At 44.4% G+C, this 24,102-nt stretch overlaps 1 protein-coding gene across 1 annotated transcript; it reads right to left on the bottom strand.

Annotated features, from left to right (window-relative positions):
• Positions 1-212: 212 nt before the first annotated feature.
• On the bottom strand, positions 213-23,058 carry pold2 (polymerase (DNA directed), delta 2, regulatory subunit). The gene is made up of 11 exons (XM_080739016.1): positions 22,946-23,058; positions 19,512-19,745; positions 16,511-16,632; positions 14,851-14,974; positions 14,077-14,191; positions 10,896-11,094; positions 7,427-7,507; positions 6,537-6,694; positions 4,612-4,739; positions 3,123-3,224; positions 213-669 (listed from the first exon to the last, which is right to left on the bottom strand). Exons 2-11 carry the CDS (start codon positions 19,741-19,743, stop codon positions 497-499), a joined length of 1,434 nt encoding a protein of 477 aa, XP_080595142.1. The 5' UTR covers positions 19,744-19,745; positions 22,946-23,058; the 3' UTR covers positions 213-496.
• Between the last annotated feature and the right edge of the window lie 1,044 nt (positions 23,059-24,102).

Raw genomic sequence — 24,102 nt, forward strand, 5'->3', positions numbered from 1 at the left:
TCAAAATATGTTGTTCCAGGGACCCCCCAGAAGCAGAGATTTGAGTTAAAAAAGTTTGCTTTAAAAATATATTGAAAAATTTGCACACATTTTCATGATTTTTCAAAAATAGCAGATCTACAAGCTCGCAGCGCGGCACTCGGTGCCGCGCTGTGAGCTTGTATATCTGCTATTTTTCAACAGTTAAAGCATTCAATAATTCTAGGCCTAGAGCCATTCACAAACTATATGGAACGGTAAATGGCAGCATGTGTTGTTTATGATGGTGATATTTATTTATGATGGTGATATTTATGATATTTAGGACCTAAGGCCAATCATGTGATCAGCTGTGGACCGTTGGTGTGTCGCTTACAACAGTAGTTCTCAGAGGTTGGTTCCAGGGACCCCTGGGGGTCCTTGAGGGGGTGAGGGGGCTCCAGGGACCCCTGGGGGTTCTTGGTCCTTGAGGGGGGTTCCAGGGATGTCCCCCGTCGAAAACATTTGAACCCCTTCGTCAGTGGCTGACGTTCATCTCGCTGTCGTCGTCGTCGTGGTCGTTGTCATGGCCGGAGAAAGCGGAGAAGCTGATTGGCTGGCAGGCCAGCGTGCGCAGGTTGACCAGGCAGGCGTTCTGAGTGCTGCAGAACTCTGGAACCGTCAGCAGGAGAACCTCCTGACCCTCTGGACCTGAGAGGAACACACAACATTAGAACCTCCTGAGTCCTGACCTTCTGGACCTGAGAGGAACAGAACATTAAAACAGGGTTCCCACACATCTTTACCAATTCATTTCCAAAACCTTTCCAAAACTTTTCCAGAATATTTAACCCGATTTCCAGGACTATATAGCAATAATTCAGCTCAATAACGAGTCGCTTACTCCTATGTGCGGACAGGTAGTGTATGCCAGTGGTTCTCAACCTTTTCAGGCCGTGGCCCCCAAAATAATCATATTTGAAGAGAGTTGAGGAATTTTGTATAACACGGTTTTATTGTGAAAATAGCCTATCTACATGCTCACAGAGATCTGCTATTTTCACAATTTCTGCCTCTAATATTTGACAATTTGTTGGTATTAACAAAATCAATAACCAAAGACAATGCATAGCTATTTTTTCCAGGACCTTCCAGGACCCTTCATCAATTCCAAAACTTTTCCAGTGCTGGAAAAATATTTTTCAAAATATTTCCAGGAATTTCATGACCGTGGGAACCCTGATTAGAACCTCCTGACCCTCTGGACCTGAGAGGAGGAGCACAGAAATCACGTTTTACGATATTATCGCGGTAATCAAAATCCATTATCCTGGGGCCGAACATTTGCCAAAAAGTATTTACAAGCTCACAACGCGTCGCATTTGTTGTGAGCTTGCAGATCCCTTTTTCCTTTGGGACTCCCTTTTTCCTTTGGGACTCCGTTTTTTCCCCAGGTGTTTCGGTTTGATAACTTCACTTTAACTTAAGTTCACTATGCCTGAATCTAAGCCTAATCTCACAAACACTAAAGCCGGTTTTCCACAGGCCCAACTACACACCACTCCACACCACACCGCCCACTTGTGTCAGGTTTTCCACTACAAGGAACTGGGTAGAGTGGTGTGAAAGTGGTACTTTACGGGGTACTTAAACGGCTCCACTCTCGAGTGGACCCGGCCTGGGCTAAGTGAGGCCAAATCAGTGACGTATACACGCTGCTGATACTGATTGGTCAGAGACAGAGTCTCACGGCTGAGCTGTGTCTTTCAACACAACAACTTGAGACAGATTTTAGTATGCAGTCACGGCTGCAAATCAAATATAAAAGCAAAGCCTGTTTGTTTTATATATCTGTTTATAAAGAGGACGATTAGGCAGAATTGTGTTCCCCAGCCCTGCAGTTGAGATACCACGAAGCACCAAGAACATTAATCAACACAAACAGTGGACATAGGCTATATCGTCGCGAGTCGCAATTATCAACGGCAAATGCGTCGGCAATCCGTTATTTTATATAGATCTCAGTGAGATGTCTCCTGTTTGTATTTGTAACTGCATGTGTTGAACGAATCTACAGTAGCCTACATGACATGTACTGTCCTGTTGCTGCGCTAGCATAGCCTCTACATTAGCTTACTTCTTTGGGGAGTTTGGCCAATAAAGTTATAATTTGACCATGAACATCCCAACGTTAGTCGTCGCTATAGTTGTTAAGACTTGATGAAGACCTGTGTGAGTGTGTGGCATCTAAAACATTGTCCACCACATCTCCGTGTTGAATGGGGAAAAGAATCTACAGTAGCCTACATGTAGGCCTACTGTACTGTAGCTTAGCATGTATGCTAGCGCAACTAGCCTCTACTCTTCTTTGTGTGGTTTGGCCAATAAAGTTATTATTTGACTATGTTCACCCCGACGTTAGTCGTCGCTATAGTTGTAAAGACTCGATGAAGACCTGTGTGAGTGTGTGGCATCTACACAAACATTGTCCACCACATCTCTAAAAAATAATTAGCACAAGTTAGCATCTCCGTTGTGTTTACAGACTGAGAACGAGTATCCGTATGTTGAAAGGGGCGTCGATATATTTCGGGAGCGGAGGGGAGGAGGGGGAGAGGGGAGGGGGAGAGGGGAGGAGGAGAGGAGGGGAGGGTACTGTAGTGGAAAACCTACATAAAAAATGCGGTGCGGTGCGGTGTCGTGCCGTGTCGTGTAGTGTCGGGCTAAAAAGTGGTATGGAAAACCGGCTTAAGGGCCCTATTTTCAGTCCATGCTAAACCCTAAACTTCTTGCCTTTTTTTTTACTCTTTTGAAAAACATTCTAAATGGTTCAAATAGCTGATCTACAAGCTCACAACGTGTCAATGTAGATTGGCTATTTGAAGTATTTTAAAATGTTTTTTTTTGGGGGGGGGCTCGCCTGCGCCAAGTGGACACTGGACATTAAAAAAGGCAAAACAAACCCCTCATCGCTCCGTTCTTTTCTTTTGGTGCTTTGTGGCAGCCCCACAGCGCCACTTACAGGCCTGGCATATGTACTACAGTGTGCGGTCTCAGTGGTTTCATGTGGATTTCTTGAGACGATTCCGTATTAACGTTTTGGAAACGACTCAGTGTATCGTCTTTGTGTATTTGTAGCCTAGCATGGAGGCAGCGTCACTGACCTTGCACCGTCCTGCTCTGCAGAGAGGGGGCGCTGCCGCTGAAGTAGACATGAGGACACTCCTCCAGGATGAAGGGGTCGTTCTGGTAGAACGGGTAACACCCTGACAGGACCACACACACACAGACAGACACATGCACACGCACACACGACAAAACACAAACATGGTCAACACCACCCATGACACATTGCGTTCTGAGCTTGTAGATCAACTACTTTTAGAGAGTAGTTCACCAGAGCTTGGTGCAATAACCGCGGTCGTGTAATCATTGGTCAATAATTTGATGACTGAGTCATCGGTCAGTAGGAGACTCAGTTGAGTCTCAGCAGGTCATCAAATGATTGGCTCAGGAATACGACAAAAACATCTCTATGAATTCAAGGCCTCGTGGGGTGAGTAAGGTATTGCCCAGGGTATCGGGGTGGGGGTACTAGGGTACATACCCAGGGTATCAGGGGCAGTGGGGGCCAGGTGTCTCAGGTTGGGGGTATTAAGGGTATTAGGGGTACATACCCAGGGTATCGGGGGCAGTAGGGGCCAGATGTCTCAGTCTCAGGTTGGGGGTATTAGGGGTATTAAGGGTACATACCCAGGGTATCGGGGGCAGTGGGGGCCAGGTGTCTCAGGTTGGGGGTATTAGGGGTATTAAGGGTACATACCCAGGGTATCGGGGGCAGTGGGGGCCAGGTGTCTCAGTCTCAGGTTGGGGGTATTAGGGGTATTAAGGGTACATACCCAGGGTATCGGGGGCAGTGGGGGCCAGGTGTCTCAGTCTCAGGTTGGGGGTATTAGGGGTATTAAGGGTACATACCCAGGGTATCGGGGGCAGTGGGGGCCAGGTGTCTCAGTCTCAGGTTGGGGGTATTAGGGGTATTAAGGGTACATACCCAGGGTATCGGGGGCAGTGGGGGCCAGGTGTCTCAGTCTCAGGTTGGGGGTATTAGGGGTATTAAGGGTACATACCCAGGGTATCGGGGGCAGTGGGGGCCAGGTGTCTCAGTCTCAGGTTGGGGGTATTAGGGGTATTAAGGGTACATACCCAGGGTATCGGGGGCAGTGGGGGCCAGGTGTCTCAGTCTCAGGTTGGGGGTATTAGGAGTATTAAGGGTACATACCCAGGGTATCGGGGGCAGTGGGGGCCAGGTGTCTCAGTCTCAGGTTGGGGGTATTAGGGGTATTAGGGGTACATACCCAGGGTATCGGGGGCAGTGGGGGCCAGGTGTCTCAGTCTCAGGTTGGGGGTATTAGGGGTATTAAGGGTACATACCCAGGGTATCGGGGGCAGTGGGGGCCAGGTGTCTCAGTCTCAGGTTGGGGGTATTAGGGGTATTAAGGGTACATACCCAGGGTATCGGGGGCAGTGGGGGCCAGGTGTCTCAGGTTGGGGGTATTAGGGGTATTAAGGGTACATACCCAGGGTATCGGGGGCAGTAGGGGCCAGGTGTCTCAGTCTCAGGTTGGGGGTATTAGGGGTATTAGGGGTACATACCCAGGGTATCGGGGGCAGTGGGGGCCAGATGTCTCAGTCTCAGGGTCTTCTCCAGGATCTCCAGGTGATCGTCCAGACTGCTGTACTTCTGGATGTCACGGATGTTCTGACCTGATGTCCCCAGGAACCTGTATAATATAATACACATTCTGTTAACCCAGGAACCTGTATAATATAATACACATGATGTAACTGAAGTTCTGTCCTGAACCTGCCACGCAAAACCACAGATATAAAAAGCGAGATACCTGTTCCGCCACTGCAGTTCATTGGAGCGACTGGTAAAAGTGCGGAAGAGCCGAAGGCACGCTGCCACTCAAAGTGACTACTGACTAGGGTTGGACACGGTAACCGCCGTACAAAAAGACAAAAAAAAAGTATATTTTTTATTGGAAAACAAGCGAGTTTTAAAACAGGGGAGAAGCGAGGACCGCATGCGCTCCATGCCGCTCTGCTCTGGGCCGTGTACCACATGTTTGGAAGCCACATACCGTACGTCACTCTCACTCTCAGAGACACAGACAGTCAGACCTACACAGGGCAGCACAGCAACTGCGTAGAGGAATACAGAGCAGCGTAAACTTTCTCTGTAATCCACACGACACAAGAATGTTAATACATACCTTGTGTTGTGGCATATCTTTTTAGATTCATACGGATTACTGGCGGAGCGCGGGCCGCGTGGACTAAAACCGAAAAGGAAACTATTTTACTTTTTCCACCGCGTCGCACGTTGTGCCCCGTCCGGCGGCGCGTCGGCGATTTTATAACCTTTTCTGTCAAGTCTTGTAACTAAAACCTGTATATAGCAGCAGCACTCAATCACTGCGATTTGAGAGTTGAGACGTGACGTGAGTTTACAGAATCACTGTACACGATCTGACTACCCGTCCTCTTCTGGTTTGTTCACACAGCTGTTTGTGTCTGAAAAGCAAAGCCCAAGTACCTAGCCTACGTTACTATGGTAACCCGACAGTGCAGATCTAAAAGCTCAGAACGCGTCGCGGATGCGATGTGTTGTGAGCTTGTAGATCTGCTCCTTTCAAAGCCATACCCGCTGTGCTGTACGGAGAAGTATAACTCGGGCAGTCAGGCTGTGGAGAGGCGACTTTTGGGAAGATGATTGCAATATTTTGGCTTATCGCCGAACCTTAATTAATAGATACGGGGGTGCGGTAATAACCGCAGTACCGGCGGTAAATGGGAAGACGGTAATCGCGGTAACAAAATGTCGATACCGCCCCAGGCCTACTACTGACCAATCACAGCGCATCTTTTCCTTACATTCAATTCAAAGGAGCTTTATTGGCATGAGGAGACGAACGTTTACATTGCCGAAGCAGAAAGAGGCATCTGATTGGCCTACCGAACTTCAGTTTCTGTTACGCACGCGGAAGAATTCTGTCAAGAAATGTCTCTCCTTTTTTTTACGAGCCCCAGGGAGCTGGAAGAGACGTCTACCTTTCTATGTCTACACGTTAACGGGAGGGAACTGCAGCGTGTGTGCGCGCGCGCGTGTGTGTGTGTGTGTGTGTACCTCAGTGTTTTTCAACCACTGTGCCTGGGGACCTTTGGTGTGCCCCTGAGAAGGGTCAAGTGTGCCCCTTGAAACTGCTTGAAAGCCAGTATTGCATTTATCATTTTAAAAATGATTTAAACTAGTGAAAACAGCTGATCTACAAGCACACCGCGAGGCGTTGTGTGCTTGTAGATCTGCTGTTTTCACTACTGTTGTGCGACGGCCTTGTATGATGAAGCAGGGCTTTACTTTGCAAGGAAACGTACAAATGTGAAACTTGGAGATGCGAGGTTTCTTGCCGACAGTGACGATATTTACACCCCCGTATTATGTTGGTGTGCCCATGGATTCTTGGGACATGAAAAGTGTGCCCATGCAGAAAAAAGGTTGAGAAACACTGGTGTACCTGACTCCGTCCATGTTGGCCTGGTATGGGTTTGGCACCAGCGTCAGGGTGGGGTAGAGGGAGGACAGGGGGAACATGCAGCGGTGCAGCGGCTGCTGGGGGAGGGTGTGGTTGGTGGGGTCGTAACTCCCTGGCATCACATCCACCGGAACGGAGCTCTGTAGGAGAGGAGGAGGAGGAGGAAAACATGGTCATAAAGTCCTGGCATCAAGATCCACCGGAACGGAGCTCTGTGGAGGAGGAGAATCGTCTATATATAATCGTCTAATAGACAAGAATGACATCTAGCCCCGAAAAACGTGATAACACCAGGAGTGTTGTTGCCTGGATTATTCACTAAGCTTTCCCGGAAGAGAAAGATCCCATGATTGGCCGCTAGTTGCGCTGTTTTCCCCCCGTGAGGTACCAAAAAGATTTTTTCTCCACTGGACCCCATTCATTTTCCTTTTTGATTTTCTAACCTTAATACACATCGTCATAAATACTTTATGGTTCCTATCGCTAGTGAAAAACTGCCTTTCAATTACCATGATATGCGTTTTGTGCAAATATGGTCCCATTTATGTTCAAACTGATGATAAAGTTGCGGGGGGCGTGGCCAACTAAGCTGATACCAGCCGGCTGTGTTCTTCTTTGTGTGCTGTATTTCAGGAGGCTCCGACCACATTCTCCCATGTATCCCTGCGGTTGCATGTGACCGTTGGCAGCCAATAGCGTTCCTTATGATTCCTGAGGTACCGTTCAAACAATGATGGCGACACCCATACAAGGAACAAAAAAGCGCCATTTTCGCCGCATAGAAACCAATGGCTTCGCACCGTCCATATTTCTTTTAAGTCTTGGGCACAGAAAGTGTTAAAAGTTGACAAAAAGATGAAATGGAGCCTCACCACCAGCTGCAGCAGCATCTCGTCTAGCAGACGCATGGCCTCCACACTGCCAGCCTGGGTCTTCTTGGTCAGGTACTTGGGCTAAGGACACAATAACAGTTATTTATTGGTCAGGTACTTGGGCTAGGGGTGGGCAATTATGGTGATAATTATCGTTGAGAACTTGAGACGATACAATGTCTCCACGATATGCCTTTTCAGAGGTATCGTATATATCGTGATACAATTGAGGGAGCCTTGAGGAAAAATCCTGTTTAATCGTTAATACAGAGATTCATTGCAGAATTCAATTTAAACCTGCATTTTGGTCTCAATCCGTAGTGCTCAAACTTAAAAACTTAAAAAATGTCAAGGTCTCCACTTAAAGGTATGTCCTCACCGGCGAATTAGCGAAAGCGACGTGAATAAGCGAACCAAAAAGGCGAAGAATTCGCCATTCGCCCTTTTCCATACACACCAAAAAGCGACGCGAATATGCGTATAATATTCGCTTAATTCGCCTAAAAACGAGGGGGCGATATCTGCCTGCATAGCCACAGGAGAAAGGAGAAGAAAGGAGAGAGAGGAGAGGAGAGAGGAGAACGGAGACAGGGAAACGAATAAAACAATGGAAACTACATCCTCAAGTGATGATGAGACCTGGCCGTGGTTGTTAGCCTAATAAATAAGAAAAAGAACAGAAGAGACAAGTGACAACACGCGTTCTCCGTTCCCCCTCCCCTCAGCTCAGAGGACCCAAGAGGACCCGTACTGTGTGTGTACTTTCTGCTTTTTTATGCAAACTGTAAAGCAATCAATCAATGTGTGTGCGCGTGCGCTGGCGTGCGCTATAAGGAACGAACTACTGGAGTTCTGTTTAACGTGTGTGCTGTGTTTAGGCTGGCCTGACCTAGGATCATGGTCTGTTAGCCGTGAGGCAGCGAGATGAATGGCTGTGTAACAGTGAGATGATAATGCTGGTCTAGGATCAGTTTAACAGCAGGGGGAAAAGATATTGGTGCGTGCGTAATGCATGCGTGATGCGTAGCCTGCTGCCAGGATGATGAGAAAGCAGCCGCGACCGCGTACAAGTTAAACCATGACTTACCTCTCTGTAGTTAGAAAATAGCCTAAAAGTATTCCTTTTAATCTCTGGCCTTTGTTTCGATCTTAACACATCTGGTGCCAACCCCGAGTTTCCCGAGTTTGTATTGATACCAACGCTGTGCCAACCCCGAGTTTCCCGAGTTTGGGCCGTTTTTGAAAAAAAAAAAAAAAACAATTCTTTTCAATTTTATTTTTTTCAAAACATTTTTTTGGACCTCCAGAAATGTATTAGGCATGATCGCGATCGCGAAATTGCATGTTTAACCCCCATACCAACCCATTCTTTCAAACATGGCAGCCATGTTTGTTTACATCTGAAGAAAACATAATGGCCCATAAATCATGAATGCCTGAACGGATTTCCAAGCGGATTTTTTTGTTTGAAAGCTGTGAACAGCATCTACACACGTGGTGCATCATCTAGGCATGGGCGTGCACTTTTTACACAATTGCACAATTACATGGAAGTCTATGGTAACCATGGCAACGCGAGACATTGAAGAGAAAAAATCATTGCAACATAAGTGTTAATATTATAGATTCCTTGGTAGCCTTCTTCTGCCTGTCAATCAGTTAACAGCGCACGCTGCACGGCTGCAGTGAGTTACATGAAAGAGGGTTTTAATAATGATTAAATGGTCGGGTCTCTCGGAAATAAAAGGATTTCGGTCTGTAAAAAAAGAAAGTCAGTGTAAAGTAACTAAAAGTAGCCTACATTTACTTGAGTAGCCTGTACTTGTAGGTATTTGTACTTGAGTCGAATTTCCAGTACTTTCCTTCTAATCGACTCATTTCGGATCCTATTGTAGGCTATTTAATACCCAGCGATTTATTTTTAAACATTAGTCTTTTTGCAGATATAAAGTAGCCTACAATAACAAACACATAAACCATGCTTTTACCGGTAAGACATTTGAGTAGGCAACTTTTTCCAAGCAGCCACGCAGACGAGACACGGAAAAGGAGAACGACACTGTTCCCCTCGGCCTCAATGTAACGTGAAGGTCCCTCCACCATTCTCTCTCTCTCTCTTGAAATAGGGTAGAGTGAGCTTACTTTGATACAGAGAGAGAGGAATTCGCCTTTGAACGTTCGCTTAATTCGACACAAGGGCGAATAAAAAACAGACGCCTTTTCGCTTTTTCGAAATTCGCGTTTGGTGTGGATGCTTCCATTGACTTTATAAGGTTTTAAACAAAAGGCGAATAATACGCTAATTCGCTATTCGCCAATTCGCCCTCTATGTGTACGGACCTTAACTCTAACACGGGTCCATTTGGTTTCATTTGTATACTGTCAGAGTTACATACTGGTAAAGTTCAATTTAGACCTCCCAAAAGGAACCCAGAAAGTCTAGTTTTTATCAAGTAACTTGAAAAATAACCATAAAAAACTATGTGAAAAAGAATCATGATAAAATTGTGTATCGTGATACAGCTTGGGAAAATATCATGATATTGTATTTTTCCATATCGCCCACCCCTAACTTGAGTTGAGGACAGAATAACAGTTAGTTATTGGTTTATTATTTTGGTAACGACCGAAAATAGCCGATCTACAAGCTCACAACACATCGTTTCCGGTGCGTGTCAGACAAGCTTTCATAGAAGACATGCTGGGCTTCTGTGGGATCCGGATGGCTGAAAACAGACAGAGAACTTTAATAGATGTTCTGAGGTTGTGTTCAAACAAACAAACAAATAAACCCTGTTATTATCGCTGACCAGCTGCCCTGCAGCAGGTGTTCTGAAACAGTTTAATTACTGACTCCCAGCGCCGGACGTCGGAGGGATCAACGCCTCGGCTAGCGGGTGTGTGCTGGGAACAAGGACAGAGTATCCGGCTTGCAAGTTGAGGCCATATAGGAAGAGACTTCAAGAGAAAGTTCATATGAACAACCGCTTCTTTAGCTGTTTTCCCCTCTGCTGGTACCAAAAGGTATACCTTTATCCAATGGGTTTGAATGGGTTTTTGCCTAACTTTACGCTTGATTTGATTCAAGAAAAAAGAAAAGAAAACGAGAGCTCATTTAGCAGTAAAATAGTTGACATGGCTGGTAACCATTTTATTACATTGATAATACATAAATAAGCGTTTGCAAGTGTGTGCTTGTGGGGGTACACAGCTTTTGTCAAACAATGATCTAGTCTAGGCCATGCAATGAGAGAGTGACCAGATTGAAAGCTGACAACTAAGCAGTTCCCGTAATGAACACTTTCAGGTTTTGATAACAAGGCACATTTTCCATTTATATTCAATTCTTAATTTATAATTATTATTATTATTATTTGCAGTTTTTATCCATGTAAAAACCCTTCACACAAATGTCATTAGAAAACTGTGTAACCTTGCATTCATTGCTGCAAAAAACTAAAAAGTTCACCTTAGTGGTAGCCTCCTTGTCCTGGGTGTCTTGGCTCAGGAGGTTCCCGGCCAGCAGGACTCTGGAGATGGTGGCGGCTCCGCTCTGCTCGCCCTGCCCGCCCAGCTGACCCGTCACCATGTCCACCAGGAGCTGCAGCGCCATCATGCTGTCAGCCTGGGTACTGCCCAGACCCAGACCTGAGGCCAGCAGCACAAACCTGCACGCACACACACGCACGCACGCACACACACACACACACACAATGCAATGTCAGTACTGAAACACTTAGCTCTGGTCCAGAGCGTCAGCGAGTACTCACTAACGCTCTGACAGGCCTTTTGTCATGAAATAAAACACATCCAACTCGACCGTTACTCTTGAGTATTCTTATTTCCGAGTTGTGTCTGCAGCGGTCGAGTTGGACACATTTTATTTCACGATAAAAATAATGTATTTTACAGAGTGGGTGGGGTAATGAGAGGTTTCCCACCGCGGAGAATAGACTTTCAACAACACAAAACTACCTTTGGTTTGGTGAGTAGTGAAGTAGTTTAGTTTATTTTGACTCAAGTTGAAATTCCTGGTTCTGTCTGAGTCAGCCACCTGTCAGAGTGTTAGTGGGAACTCGCTGACGCTCTGGACCAGAGCTACGTATGTAACCCTATGCTAAACACAGCCTTTAAGTAGATGGCGGGCTGGAGAGGAGTATTATGGGTTCTGTTGTTGAGAAGAATAAGCTTGCACACCGTCTTACGGCTCCCAGGTAAGTTTTATTGGCAACGTTTTGACCCTAGATGGGTCTTCATCAGGCATGGGTTCTGTTGTTTACAGTGTGTTCTGGTGTAGAGGCTAACAAGAGAAAAGCATATTATTTTGTTGTTACTACGGAGGATATCTATGTTAGAACCCTGGCTGTTCACCTGGATTTATTTTGTTATGAGGAGTGGGATCCCAGGTCCCAACGCCCTGGGTTGTGGGCGGTATTTAAACATTTGAACAGGCGGTCAAAAATAAAACCTGCGGGGCCTGCAAAAAAAATGTGTGGCCATGCTTTACTTTAGCAAAGATATGAATATTATCTTAAATGTCCGCACCTATATGTTCAGCGTTAGTTTATGCAGGACACAAGAGTCTAGCGCCTCCCAGCTGTATTCAGCTGTCAGTCAGCTGTCCATTCCTCATTCACTTATCTGCTGGTCATTACATCACACTGTCATACTCCAATCAGAGCTCTCGCTCAGTAGGGAAGGCTCCTTTAAATACGGCTTGCGTTCTCTCTCGAAGCTTAGGGACATTCGCTGCTAGTAGGGATGTTAAAAGGTGTCCAAAATGAAAATCGATTACCATAATTGCATTATTAACGACTAATCGATAAAGGGGGGGTAGTTTTTTTTTTTTTTTTTCAGAAACCATAAAAATGATTTTCAAGTGGGAATTTGTATTTATTTATTCTGCTATCAAACATAAATATTGCAGAACAATAACTCCTATAAGGTCCTTATGTAAAATCAACACTTATACAACTTATATTTTCCCATCGATTATTACATTTTGAAAATCGATTTTGATCTCATAAATGAATATTCGAATAATCGAATATTCGTTTACATCCCTAGCTGCTAGCTACCTCCTCCACCTTTGCATGATCAGTCTGGCTAAGCTCAAATACTTGTGATTATGTCTGACTAATTTACGTGTCATGTATTGCTATTGTTCTGCTATTGTATCCCTATAGGGGTCTTGCTTAGCGTTCCCTGATTTTGCTTAGCAATAGAGCTGTGAAAGAATATTCTATATTCGAATATTCCTTCGAATGTTAACAATAAAAGAAGATTCAATAGTAAAAAATTAAGCTTAGAATTAATTTAATTAACCCTTTCAGTGAACTAGTTCGGGATCGGCACCCTGAACATTAATAAGGTCCAAATAAAGCCGAACTAGTTCGGCACAATAAGAGTTAAAACAAATCTGCCGCACTTCTCGCAAGATTCAGGGCGCATGTAACGTTAAAAGGCGTCTGGTCTCGCGAGGCAGAAGTCTCCATTCGCCGCTACAAAAGTGAGCTGATCCAATACGTTGTGGGCTTGTAGATTAAGGGTGCATGTTTAGCGACACCGTCATACAGCGAAGAATAAACCTCCAGCTGCTGTTTAACTTTCGCTTCACACTGACCGTCCGCCTCGCAGTGCACACAGTGCTTTGCCTCAGAGTTAGACTTGCTCACGTTTAATCACACAATGTAACTTTAATTGATTCAGAATGATAACGAGTCAAGCTGAAACAGGCGATTCTTTTGGTAGTGAAGGGAAGGCAGACTGTTTACAATAAGACTTCTCCACCGAAAACGCAATGTAAAAAGCATGTTTTTTTTTCTCTCACCGATCGAGTCTCACGGTTTCCCCACACGCAGCCACGGTCACGGTAAAAGTCCCTCCGTGACACTACTCTTGTAGACTACCTAATTTGATTCAACCCAAAACATAATCCATTGGTTTGATTAAAATTGCTCGTTTCATGTCGTGGTTGTTCCAACTTCCATCACAGCTGCTGTGACGCGCTGACTATGCTCTCTTGCTTTTACCAACGCGGACCTGCACGACCACCAGAGTAAAGCGATAGAAGTGACTAGAATAGAATAAATAGCTTACTGTTTTGACTAAGTTTGTGCTGAATAAATAATATAGTACACAGTTGGTTATGTCTCCTGCTGTATTCAGTGGTGCAATGGTGATTCAGTGTTTGGAGGGTCGCGAACGTCGCCTACTATACAGGTCTATTGATATGCAATGCATATACTGTAGGCTCGTTTCTTTGTTAAAACAGTTGTCGAGGTGTGAACTTGGGGGGTGCAAGAAAGATCAGAAAAGATGGGTCGTCGGGGGCGCGCGACCCAAGACAACGGCAACAATGGCTGTATTGGTGTGAATATAACGTGTAAAAAAAGAAGCTCCGAAGTGTGAATGCTTCGAATTTTTCGAATGCTCCGAATCAACGGGGGATTTTAAATTGAATATTCGAAGGTCATTTTTGGCAGATTTTGACAGCCCTACTTAGCAAGCTCAAAAAGCATGCATAAAATCCAGGGAACATCTCCAAACGTGGAGCCCTTCAAGTGCCAAGACTAACTGTATTCCATTTATGCAACAAATGGTTAAACCTACTTTGACGGGAGTGTTCCTGACTCCAATCGTGTACGTACCGGTCTTCTTTAAGCTCAGGTCTAGGTGTCTGCGCCGGGAGATCAGCAGTACAGTAATCCTCTACTGTAAACTTTCCGTCGTTCTTCTCTGCCCCATATATGGCAATCACACTTCCTGTGAGAGAGAGACAGCGAGAGAGCAAGAGCGAGAGAGAGAGAGAGGCAAAGCATGGTTCACTTCTGCCCTGCCTATGGAACCGCCTTCGGCTCGTTCCTGCAGCAACGCAGGCGTGCCAATAATCATGATAATGATAACCTAGGGCTGTCACAATTATTACATAATCGTCTAATCGTGATTATTTGACATTATCACAATTATTTTGTCATAATCGTCATAATCGTGAATGTTGAAAAATGTCCGAAATAGTGGAAAAACGTGTCGCATCGCGACGCGTTGTGAGCTTGTAGATCGGCTATTTCCACTATCAAAGTTATTTTTTAAGTAGTAAGTTGTCAAATTTGTCTGACAACTGTCATATCTACCATGTACAACTTCAAAGCCTAAAAGCCAAACAGAAATGTAATCATCAACGACAAAAACACAATTATATCGTTAATCGCCAATTATTTGAGTGACAATTAATCGTCATGTAAAATGTCATATCGTGACAGCCCTATGATAACCCACACCCTCTTTTGTAATATTGTTTATATAAAATGATAAATAAGGCTTCCATGCTGATCAAACAAAGCTGACAGCAGCTGTGAACAGACTCATGGTGCAGGGAAGTGAACAATAAACAGACAGACAGACAGACAGACAGACAGACTGACCTGTCACACATGTGTGTTTGTCGATCTTTCCCTCCAGTTTGATCCTCTGCAGCTCGTCCTCCAAGATCAGCTCGTCTGATTCGCTGGTGTACTTGGAGCGGGGGGGCTGGGGCAGCAGGTTATGCTGAGAACATAACCGATACATTACATTCTAAACCAGTTCAACGGACCCCAGTGAGTCTATGTGCATTGGCACTAGTTGTGTATAACAGGGGTTTTCAAAGTGGGTGACGGGGCCGTGACGAGATAATTTGATAATATTTGGAATTTATTTGGACACTTGAAAAAATATTTAGTGTCATTTTAAACTTGAAGTACAAAGTTATTTTCAGTCAGTTCTAACCAAAATGTCTATTATCTCAATGTTTTCCTCGCAACATAATCACCAGTAAGACTCCCTAATCGGGAGATAAGCGACCGTAGGTCACATGTATACACAAAGAGTAGGGAGCAGTGTCCCCAAAAAATGTGGACGGATCCATGTTGATGACATGAGTGTAGACATACTGTGTAGCGATTTGCGTGATTTTAGGGCAAAAATTGGAGGAGCAGTGTCCAAAAATGTGCTTTCAAAAATCGGCCTGAAGGTGGCGCTAGAAGAGGGCCATGTGAGAAATGAGGGGTGGGGTCTCCGCGCCGCCGAGGCGGACGAATAGGTACCGGCCCCGGCTCTCCCGGTCACTCCTTGCCCAAGTTACGGCATTTTATGTGCGCTGCAGTGGCAGGGGGTCCTCCACTGGGGGCGCCACCACTTTTGCATCCGTTCTGGAGCACAAGGAGTCGGTGGTCCCCGGGAATTCCCCGTGAGCAGCCCCGTTGGGGTGGTCATTAGGTCATTTTTGCACATTTGGAATTTTTTTACATCTGGGGGTGCCCCAGGGACCTGGGGGTCCCTGGAGCTCCGGGGGTCCTTGGAGGTTTTAGTTTGGCAGGTAAGGAGTGTGTGTGCAAAATCTGGCATGGATCGGGGCAACGGTTGCGGAGATATGAGCAGGGCAAAAGTGTGACGTGTGACGTGTGACGGACTGACGCACGGACACCTGGTGGAGCTTTCTGTAGTAAGTGCGACCTACGGTCGCAACTAAAATAAAGAACTACAAGCACACAACGCCTTGTGATGCGAGGCGTTCTGTGCTTGTAGATCTGCTGTTTTTACTAGTTTAGTACATTTTATAGATGATAAATACAAAACGAACAGTTTTGGATATACAAGGTTTCCACCGACAACGACGATATGCTATAAATATAAGGTGCTGGGAGTGAAAATTATAATGTCTCACAGACTGACAGACACAAGGTGGACATTTTCCATGTTGATGATGACATGACTTTAGAGATACTGTGTACCGCTTTGCGTGGGGCAATGGTGGCGGAGTTTGAAGTTACAATGGGTGTGTATGTGGAGAGGCCCTGTGTGTTTTTTTGAAAACATGCCCATATATGGGCATGAAAGTGATTCTGTTAATGTGACAGTGAAGCCAGAGCGTGATGTCAGAGCGACAAACCCATAGAACCACAGTGTCAGGTGTGACAAACAGACATACATACGGACAAGCTGTGACCGTTCACAAACTAATCTGCGACCTACGGTCGCAATAACCATATATATAGTTATGACCATATATAGTTATAACCATTTAGTGGTAGATTGACCTCTGACCTCCTCACTGATCTCCTTCAGGATGGACGGCTGCAGCTCCATGTGTTTGAAGAGAGTACCCACAATGCAACACTGCTCCCCCATCTGCAGATCACACAGCTTCCTGACGCACACGTCCTCTCCTGCAACACACACACACACATGCGCACACACACACGCACACATTAGAAGCCGTTAAAGTTGTACCATGTAACTTTTTTTATAAAACAAATCTTAAAATTGTCCTAACTGTTAAATCGCTAAAGTTTTAGAACACCCACTCCGTTATTTTCAGCTTCTGAAGCCTTCTCTTTATATGTTTTCTTCTTAGCAGTGACAGGGGCGGGATTTCGCGCCAAACTGACGTAATCTGCATCATCTGTATACGTTGTGTATACGTTGCCCAATCACATCGCCGATCATGCACACATGGTACACTACCGGCCAATCACAGCTTATCTGCTCTGGTCTCCAGGAAGCGCCTCCGCTTGGCTACAGTGTTTACCATGGTGAAGGATTTTAACCTCTTAATCCACAAATCCTGGCCAGAAAATTACTTCTACCATGCGTTCTACCCCTCCACGGATTACTATCGGTCGCGGTGGTTTGCGGCGCCGCTCCGGTGGTCCGCGGCGGTGGTCCGCGACGACTCCGGCCGAAAAACGGCCGAAAAAAGCAATACCGCTACTGATCACTAGTTGAGCAACTTACACAGTATAGCTTTAAGACATACATTTCCGCTGGACCCTCGGAACACCGTTTCCCAAACAGTGGGTCGGGACCCATCTGTTGGTCACGGACACATTTTCATGGGTCGCTTCGTGTTTTGTTTCCTATGTGTTTTTTTATTTTGTATTATTATTATTATTTTGAAACATAAAAAAAAAAAAAAAACACTTCAATCTTTCATGAATTAAAAAACAAATTCAATGATCTCTGTTAGTGATGTGTCGTTCATTGAGTGATTCGAACAGAGTTTTGTGAACGATTCGTCCTTAACCCATTCTGGACACCGGGTACACATTAAATGTGCTGTTATACACAATTATTTTGTGTATTACAGCTGTGGTGTGATGTGGATTGCCCCTCTAAATTCGTGACGTGATGATTCATGTGCGTGCATGTGAGGCGCGCGTGCGTGCAGCTAAATAAGTCTGGGCTCGCCGAGCCCAACCGAGACCACGGCATCTCACCCCTGTATTACAGTATGTACAGTATGTAGTACAGTAATTTTTGGAGAAAAAAAAAACTATTTTAAGTTTTTCAGATTTTTTTCTATGAAAGCCAAAGGTGTAAAGCTATCAAATAGTTCTGGAATTTTGTTTCTAACTTCTACAGAGTCTGAGTAATACGTTTTCCAGAATAACAGTGGGTAATTTTCAAATCGTACTTAAGTCTTTATTCAAATCGGACTTAGGCCTAAATGTCACCCCTCCCCTCCGCCTCCCCGCACACAGGACGGCACACTCATACAGAGTGAGCTCAGTCAGCAGACGTGCATTCATTTGCCATTTGAATTGAAATGAAGAACTATTGTTGTGTTGTGTTAATGTTGTTCCTGAACAAAAGACAGGTAGTGACCCATTAGCGCCACATATAAGTATGAAAGGAATATAGTAGATGCGCGTGGGTCCAACCTCCTTGCCCACCATTACTCTCCATCAGGGGTGTCGCACCAAATTCTGGGGCTGGGCCCTGGGTACAAGGATTCACTGCAGCCCCCCCATGAATGTTCTTCATAGGGGGAGGGGGTTTAACCCACTTAGACTGGGAACGCATTATTACGCATTGTTTTGTGCTTTAACTATTGAAAAGTAGCAGATATACATGCTCCCAGCGCGGCACCAAGTGCCGCTCTGCGAGCTTGTAGATCTGCTAATTTTGAAATGGTGAACATTTGTGAATATTTTCAAATCCTTCTAAGGTTTTTGGAAAAACCTATGTTTCCATGTCAGTGGTGCTCAAACCTTTTCATGTCAAGGACCCCCAAAATGATATGTATTTGGCCACGGACCCCCATCTCAAAATATTTAGTTCCAGGGACCCCCCAGAAGTAAAATTTGAGTTACAAATGTTTGCTTAAAAGAATACATATATTCAAAGATTTGCACACATTTTCACGACTTTTCAAAAATAGCATAAGCTCGCATAAGCTCGCAGCGCGGCACTCGGTGCCGCGCTGTGAGCTTGTATATCTGCTATTTTTCATTAGCTAAAGTATAAAATAATTAAAGCCCCTCCACCTTGGGCCCTAATAACTGAGTCCCACTCCCCGGTGCCGCGCTGTGAGCTTGTATATCTGCTATTTTTATTAGCTAAAGTATAAAATAATTAAAGCCCCTCCACCTTGGGCCCTAGTAACTGAGTCCCACTCCCCACCCCCCCTTGTGACGCCCCTGCTCTCCGTGAACAAAGAGAACTCTAGGGGTTTTCAAAGTGGGTGACGGGGCACCCTGGGGTGCCGTGACGGCAGTCCAGGGGTGCGCGAGATCATTTGATATTTGGAATTTATTTGGACACTTAAAAAAATATTATTTAGTATAATTTTAAACTTGAAGTACAAAGTTATTTTCAGTCAGTTCTAACCAAAATGGCTATTATCTCAACATTTTCCTCGCAACATAATCACTAAAATATCGTCACTGTCGGGCAGAAACCTTGTATCTCCAAGTTTCAAATGTGTACGTCTTTTGGTAAAGCAAAGCCCTGCTTCATCATACAAGAGCAAGACTGTCGCACAAAACAGCCGATCTACAAGCACACAACGCCTCGCGATGCGAGGCGTTGTGTGCTTGTAGATCTGCTGTTTTCACTAGTTTAGTACATTTTATAGATGATAAATACAAAACGAACGGTTTTGGACATACAAGGTTTCTACCCGACAACGACGATATGCTATAAATATAAGGAGCTGGGAGTGAAAATGATAATGTAGGGGTGCCTCGGATTAAAAAAGTACTTATGGGGTGCCCTGAGACAAAAGTTTGGGAACCCCTGATCTAGAGAACAGAACAAAACCCACCCCATCTCTGCTGGGCCCTCTCGGTGAGCAGAGGCCTCATCTGCATCAGCCTGGTGGCATAGATGTGAGCGTACTGGCGGTTGAAGTTCCTCTCTCCCAGGCGGTAGGGCTCGCAGCGGGGCACGTAGGCCGCCGCCGTCCGCTGGAACACCCCGGGGACCCCCGCAGGCTCCTCGGGGTCCGGCCGGCACAGCAGGGACGACGGCGCGCCACTCAGCTCAGAGAACATCATGTCTGCATGGGAGAGACAGGAGATATCACAACTAGAGATGGACAGATTGCAAAATTCTTGGCCGATACCGATCCCCCGGTTTTATGAAGGTCTGACCTGCCAAAACCGATTTCTTTAGCTAAGAACTAGAAAATAGGGTTGCTCCAATACCCTTTTTTTCCAGGCCAAATAGGCCTACAAGACATACTTCAATTTGAGTACCAATAAGCTAGTAGAACACTAATGCCAAATCAATCACAATAGTACAATATCCTAAATCACAGACAATATCCAGTCTAATATGACCGTCTGGACTAGGCAGGAGGAAAGCAGATGACGCATGCTTTTTTTCCCCTTCTTTTTGGAGACGACATTGACACAGGATTATGGAATATATCCTTACTTTGCAAAGGTAATCAGCACCATCTGTATTCTGTAGGCTGCCACTAAGTAGACTGGCTGCTACTTGCTAATGTTTACTTTAGTCACAGGACCAGAGCATCATGCTGTGCAGTGCCATAGACACAATTGTCATAAAACCGGTATTTATGTCAGTGACCTGCCGGTCACCGATTCGGCCGGTTTGATATCATACCTGCCGATTTTTTATATTGGCCGATTCCAATTTCCATCCCTAATCACAACACTAGGGATGGTGGGAGTGGGACCATATGACATTTTCATAATCACGATTATTGTGACCAAAATAATCGTGGTAATCAAAATATCCCCCAACATCCAACGCGTTGGGAGCTTGTTGATTGTTTTTTGGAAGAAAAAAAAATACATTATTCACAGGTCCATTCTACTAATTATAGAGAGTTTAATTGGCAAAGGGTATGCAGCTCGGCCGTGGCACCCAGTCCAGAGGTGCCAAACATATAATTTTCCGAATGTCTGTCTGTCTGTCTGAGTGAGTGAGTGTCTGTCACAGCGTTTCTCCTCAGTGGCTGGAGCAATCACCATTAGCATCACCATTAGCATATGAACACACCTGACATAACTGTGAAGCCCGTTTGTCACTTTCACAAATCATATGCTGTATATATTAGCATTTCTATGGTGTATCTATATCTATTCTGCATCTAGCATGAGGCATATCTATTCTGCATCTAGCATGAGGCAACATGTTTAACCAGCTCTGTGTGTGTGTGTGTGTGTGTGTGTGTGTGTGTGTGTGTGTGTGTGTGTGTGTGTGTGTGTGTGTGTGTGTGTGTGTGTCTGTGTGTGTGTGAGAGAGAGAGAGAGAGAGAGAGAGAGAGAGAGAGAGAGAGTGAGAGAGTGTGTGTGTGTGTGTGTGTGTGTGTGTGTGTGTGTGTGTGTGTGTGTGTGTGTGTGTGTGTGTGTGTCACACACACACACAGTGTGTGTGTGTGTGTGTGTGTGTGTGTGTGTGTGTGTGTGTGTGTGTGTGTGTGTGTGTGTGTGTGTGTGTGTGTGTGTGTGTGTGTGTGTGTGTGTGTGTGTGTGTGTGCAGGCGGGTGGGCGGGCGGGCTGTCTGGCCCTGTTACAGATGTTGTCCAAAAATCATGCAGATCGGTACACAGTATCTATAGCCATTAAACGAAAAAGGTATTTCTTACATTGATGCTCCTACATATTATCATGCAAGCACCAGTTAAAGTTACTTTCCATCCCTCATATACTGTGTGCACAGTGCACATCCCATAACACACACACTGCACATCATTTCGGAGCTCATATCTTTGAACGGGTAAGGGCTAGTATTTTTAATTTACCGATATCCCTTTTTTGCGAGTTTTAAAATGTCAAGTACAAAGTTATTTGCAATCAGTTCAAAATCCAGAATCTTCACCCATGCAGGACACTGGTCCAAAAAGACAGTGAATGTTTTAAGAAATTGAAAAATCACCAAATGAAATCGAACACAGCTTTCAACGGTGTTCATTAATGTGAATGTTGTGGTCACCATCGTCATCTGTTATAATGCTAATACTAGCATTAGGCTATATATTATTATAGTGATACAAATTGTTATAGCCGGCCTATCGTAACTAGGGCTGTCACAATTATTACATAATCGTCTAATCGTGATTATTTGACATTATCGTGATTATTTTGTCATAATCGTCATAACCGTGAATGTTGAAAAATGGAAATAGCCGATCTACAAGCTCACAGTCACAACGCGTCGCATCGCAACGCGTTGTGAGCTTGTAGATCGGCTATTTCCACTATCAAAGTTATTTTTTGAGTAGTAAGTTGTCAAATGTGTCAGTAATTTCTTTGTATATTTAGATTATGTGTCATATCTACTATGTACAACTTCAAAGCCTAAAAGCCAAACAGAAATGTAATTATCAACGTCAAAAACACAATTAAATCGTTAATCGCCAATTATTTGAGTGACAATTAATCATCATGTAAAATGTCACATCGTGACAGCCCTACTCTACCGTAATTAAAAGGTATAATGTCAGTCAAAATAGTAAAATAAACATATAGGTCTAAATGTAACGCCCCGGATTCGAGTTACATTCCCATAAGGGTCCATTTGGTTCCCAACTATCATTTAGCTGGGGACCCCCTGGAACTCCCTCAAGGACCTCTGGGGGTCCCTGGAACCTTTCCAGCAGCACAATAGCCTGAAGTTGGCCTATAATATGTAGGATTTAATTATTGTATGAAAGATGTATTTTATTCTGTCTATAATAATATTAATCATGCAAGAATGTAAAAGATAGATTCTCTCTTTATTCTAATCTAGACAATTTAATATGCAAGGTTGCATCACCTCGTACCACGGTGTCGCTCCTCGAAAATAGCAGATCTACAAGCTCACACAACTGGATGATCAGCTGTTTTTCTGCTGTCTTTTCTCGTGTAGATCTAGTGCTGCGATGAAGGAGATGGTTTTAATTTAAACCATTTGGACCATAGATCTGATAGCAACAAACACATGTTTACTAGGACAACCCTACCCTCCCCTGCCCCTTCTTTGTATATACTGTTTGTTTAGACTTACTGTTTTTTTGTTTGTTTTTCTTTACATATCTACTGCATAGTACTACTGTGTTCTATTTGTCTGTCATTCAATGTTATATGAGATACTTCAATGGTTTCCAGTGGAAATAAGCTTAGTCTTTTCATGGATCTCCTTTTAGTAGACCTTGTACCAGTGAACTGTACCGTCATGAAACTGTACCTTTTTCTATGCAAACTTCTAATAAAGTCTTCAATCAATCAATCAAACTCAACTCACCTTAGAATGATCGGATTATGTGATCAGTTATTAATGATAGTAATTATATAGTAATTAATGAGTATCAGATAGAGATCAATAACATCCACACTGCAGACTGCAGAGACTCCCGCGAAATCCCCGCCGCCAAGTCGCACAAATAAAACGTCTGGTCGGCGTGGTCGCGCTGAATTCGACGTCACGAACACTATGTATCTATTCTGCATCTAGCTTGAGGCAAGGCAACCCACATTTAGAGTGAACATTTTTAACTAAAAATCTTTGCTTCTGGGGGTCCCTGGAACAACATATTTTGAGATGGGGTCCGCAGTCAAATACATATCATTTTGGGGTCCTTGACATGTTTGAGAACCACTGATATAGAAACATAAGTTTATTCAGAAAGCTGTTTAGAAGTCATTTAGTTGTGTGGTTCTCAAACATTGTCATGTCAGGACCCCAACATGATATGTATTTGGCAGCGGACCCCCATCTCGAAATAGGTTGTTCCAGGGACCCCCAGATGTAAAGATTTCAGTTAAAAAGATTCACTCTGAATTTAGGTATTGCCTCAAGCTAGATGCAGAATAGATACACGCTTCGAGTGGTTCTCAACCTGTGGGTTGAGGACCCCCCACATTATTTTTTGGGGTCCCCAGATGATTAACTTGGAACTTTGTGCAAGTTGTGCAATATTGTTTTCTCACTCAGCAATAAACAAACCAACATAAAGTTTAAAGGAGTAGTTTTCTATTGATTACTCACCATGGAGACTTGAGTTCAATCATATATTTTTGTTTTGTTGCATTCCTAAGACAAAAAAATGATTATTGTAAATGTACCCCTATTGATTCCGGATGGGGACCAGAATGCATTTGGGTCCCCATCCGGAATCAATGGGGGTACATTTATTTTAATCAAATACTGTCTTAGGAATGAGACTAAAAACTAAAAAATATTATTGAACTCAAGTCTCCATGGTGAGTAGGGCGTAGGCCTAATCAATAGGAAAAAATGTGATTTTGGGGGTGAACTGCTCAAGTGTATCTGCACATTTCTGACAATTGAAGGACTTTTTAATTCCTCTAAAATGACAAATTTTACAAACATTGGCCAAATTGTCAAATATTAGAGGCAGAAATTGTGAAAATAGCACATCTACATGCTCACAAGCATGT

Source organism: Nannobrachium achirus (assembly GCF_963921795.1).
Source record: "Nannobrachium achirus genome assembly, chromosome: 12".
Lineage (NCBI taxonomy): Eukaryota > Metazoa > Chordata > Actinopteri > Myctophiformes > Myctophidae > Nannobrachium > Nannobrachium achirus.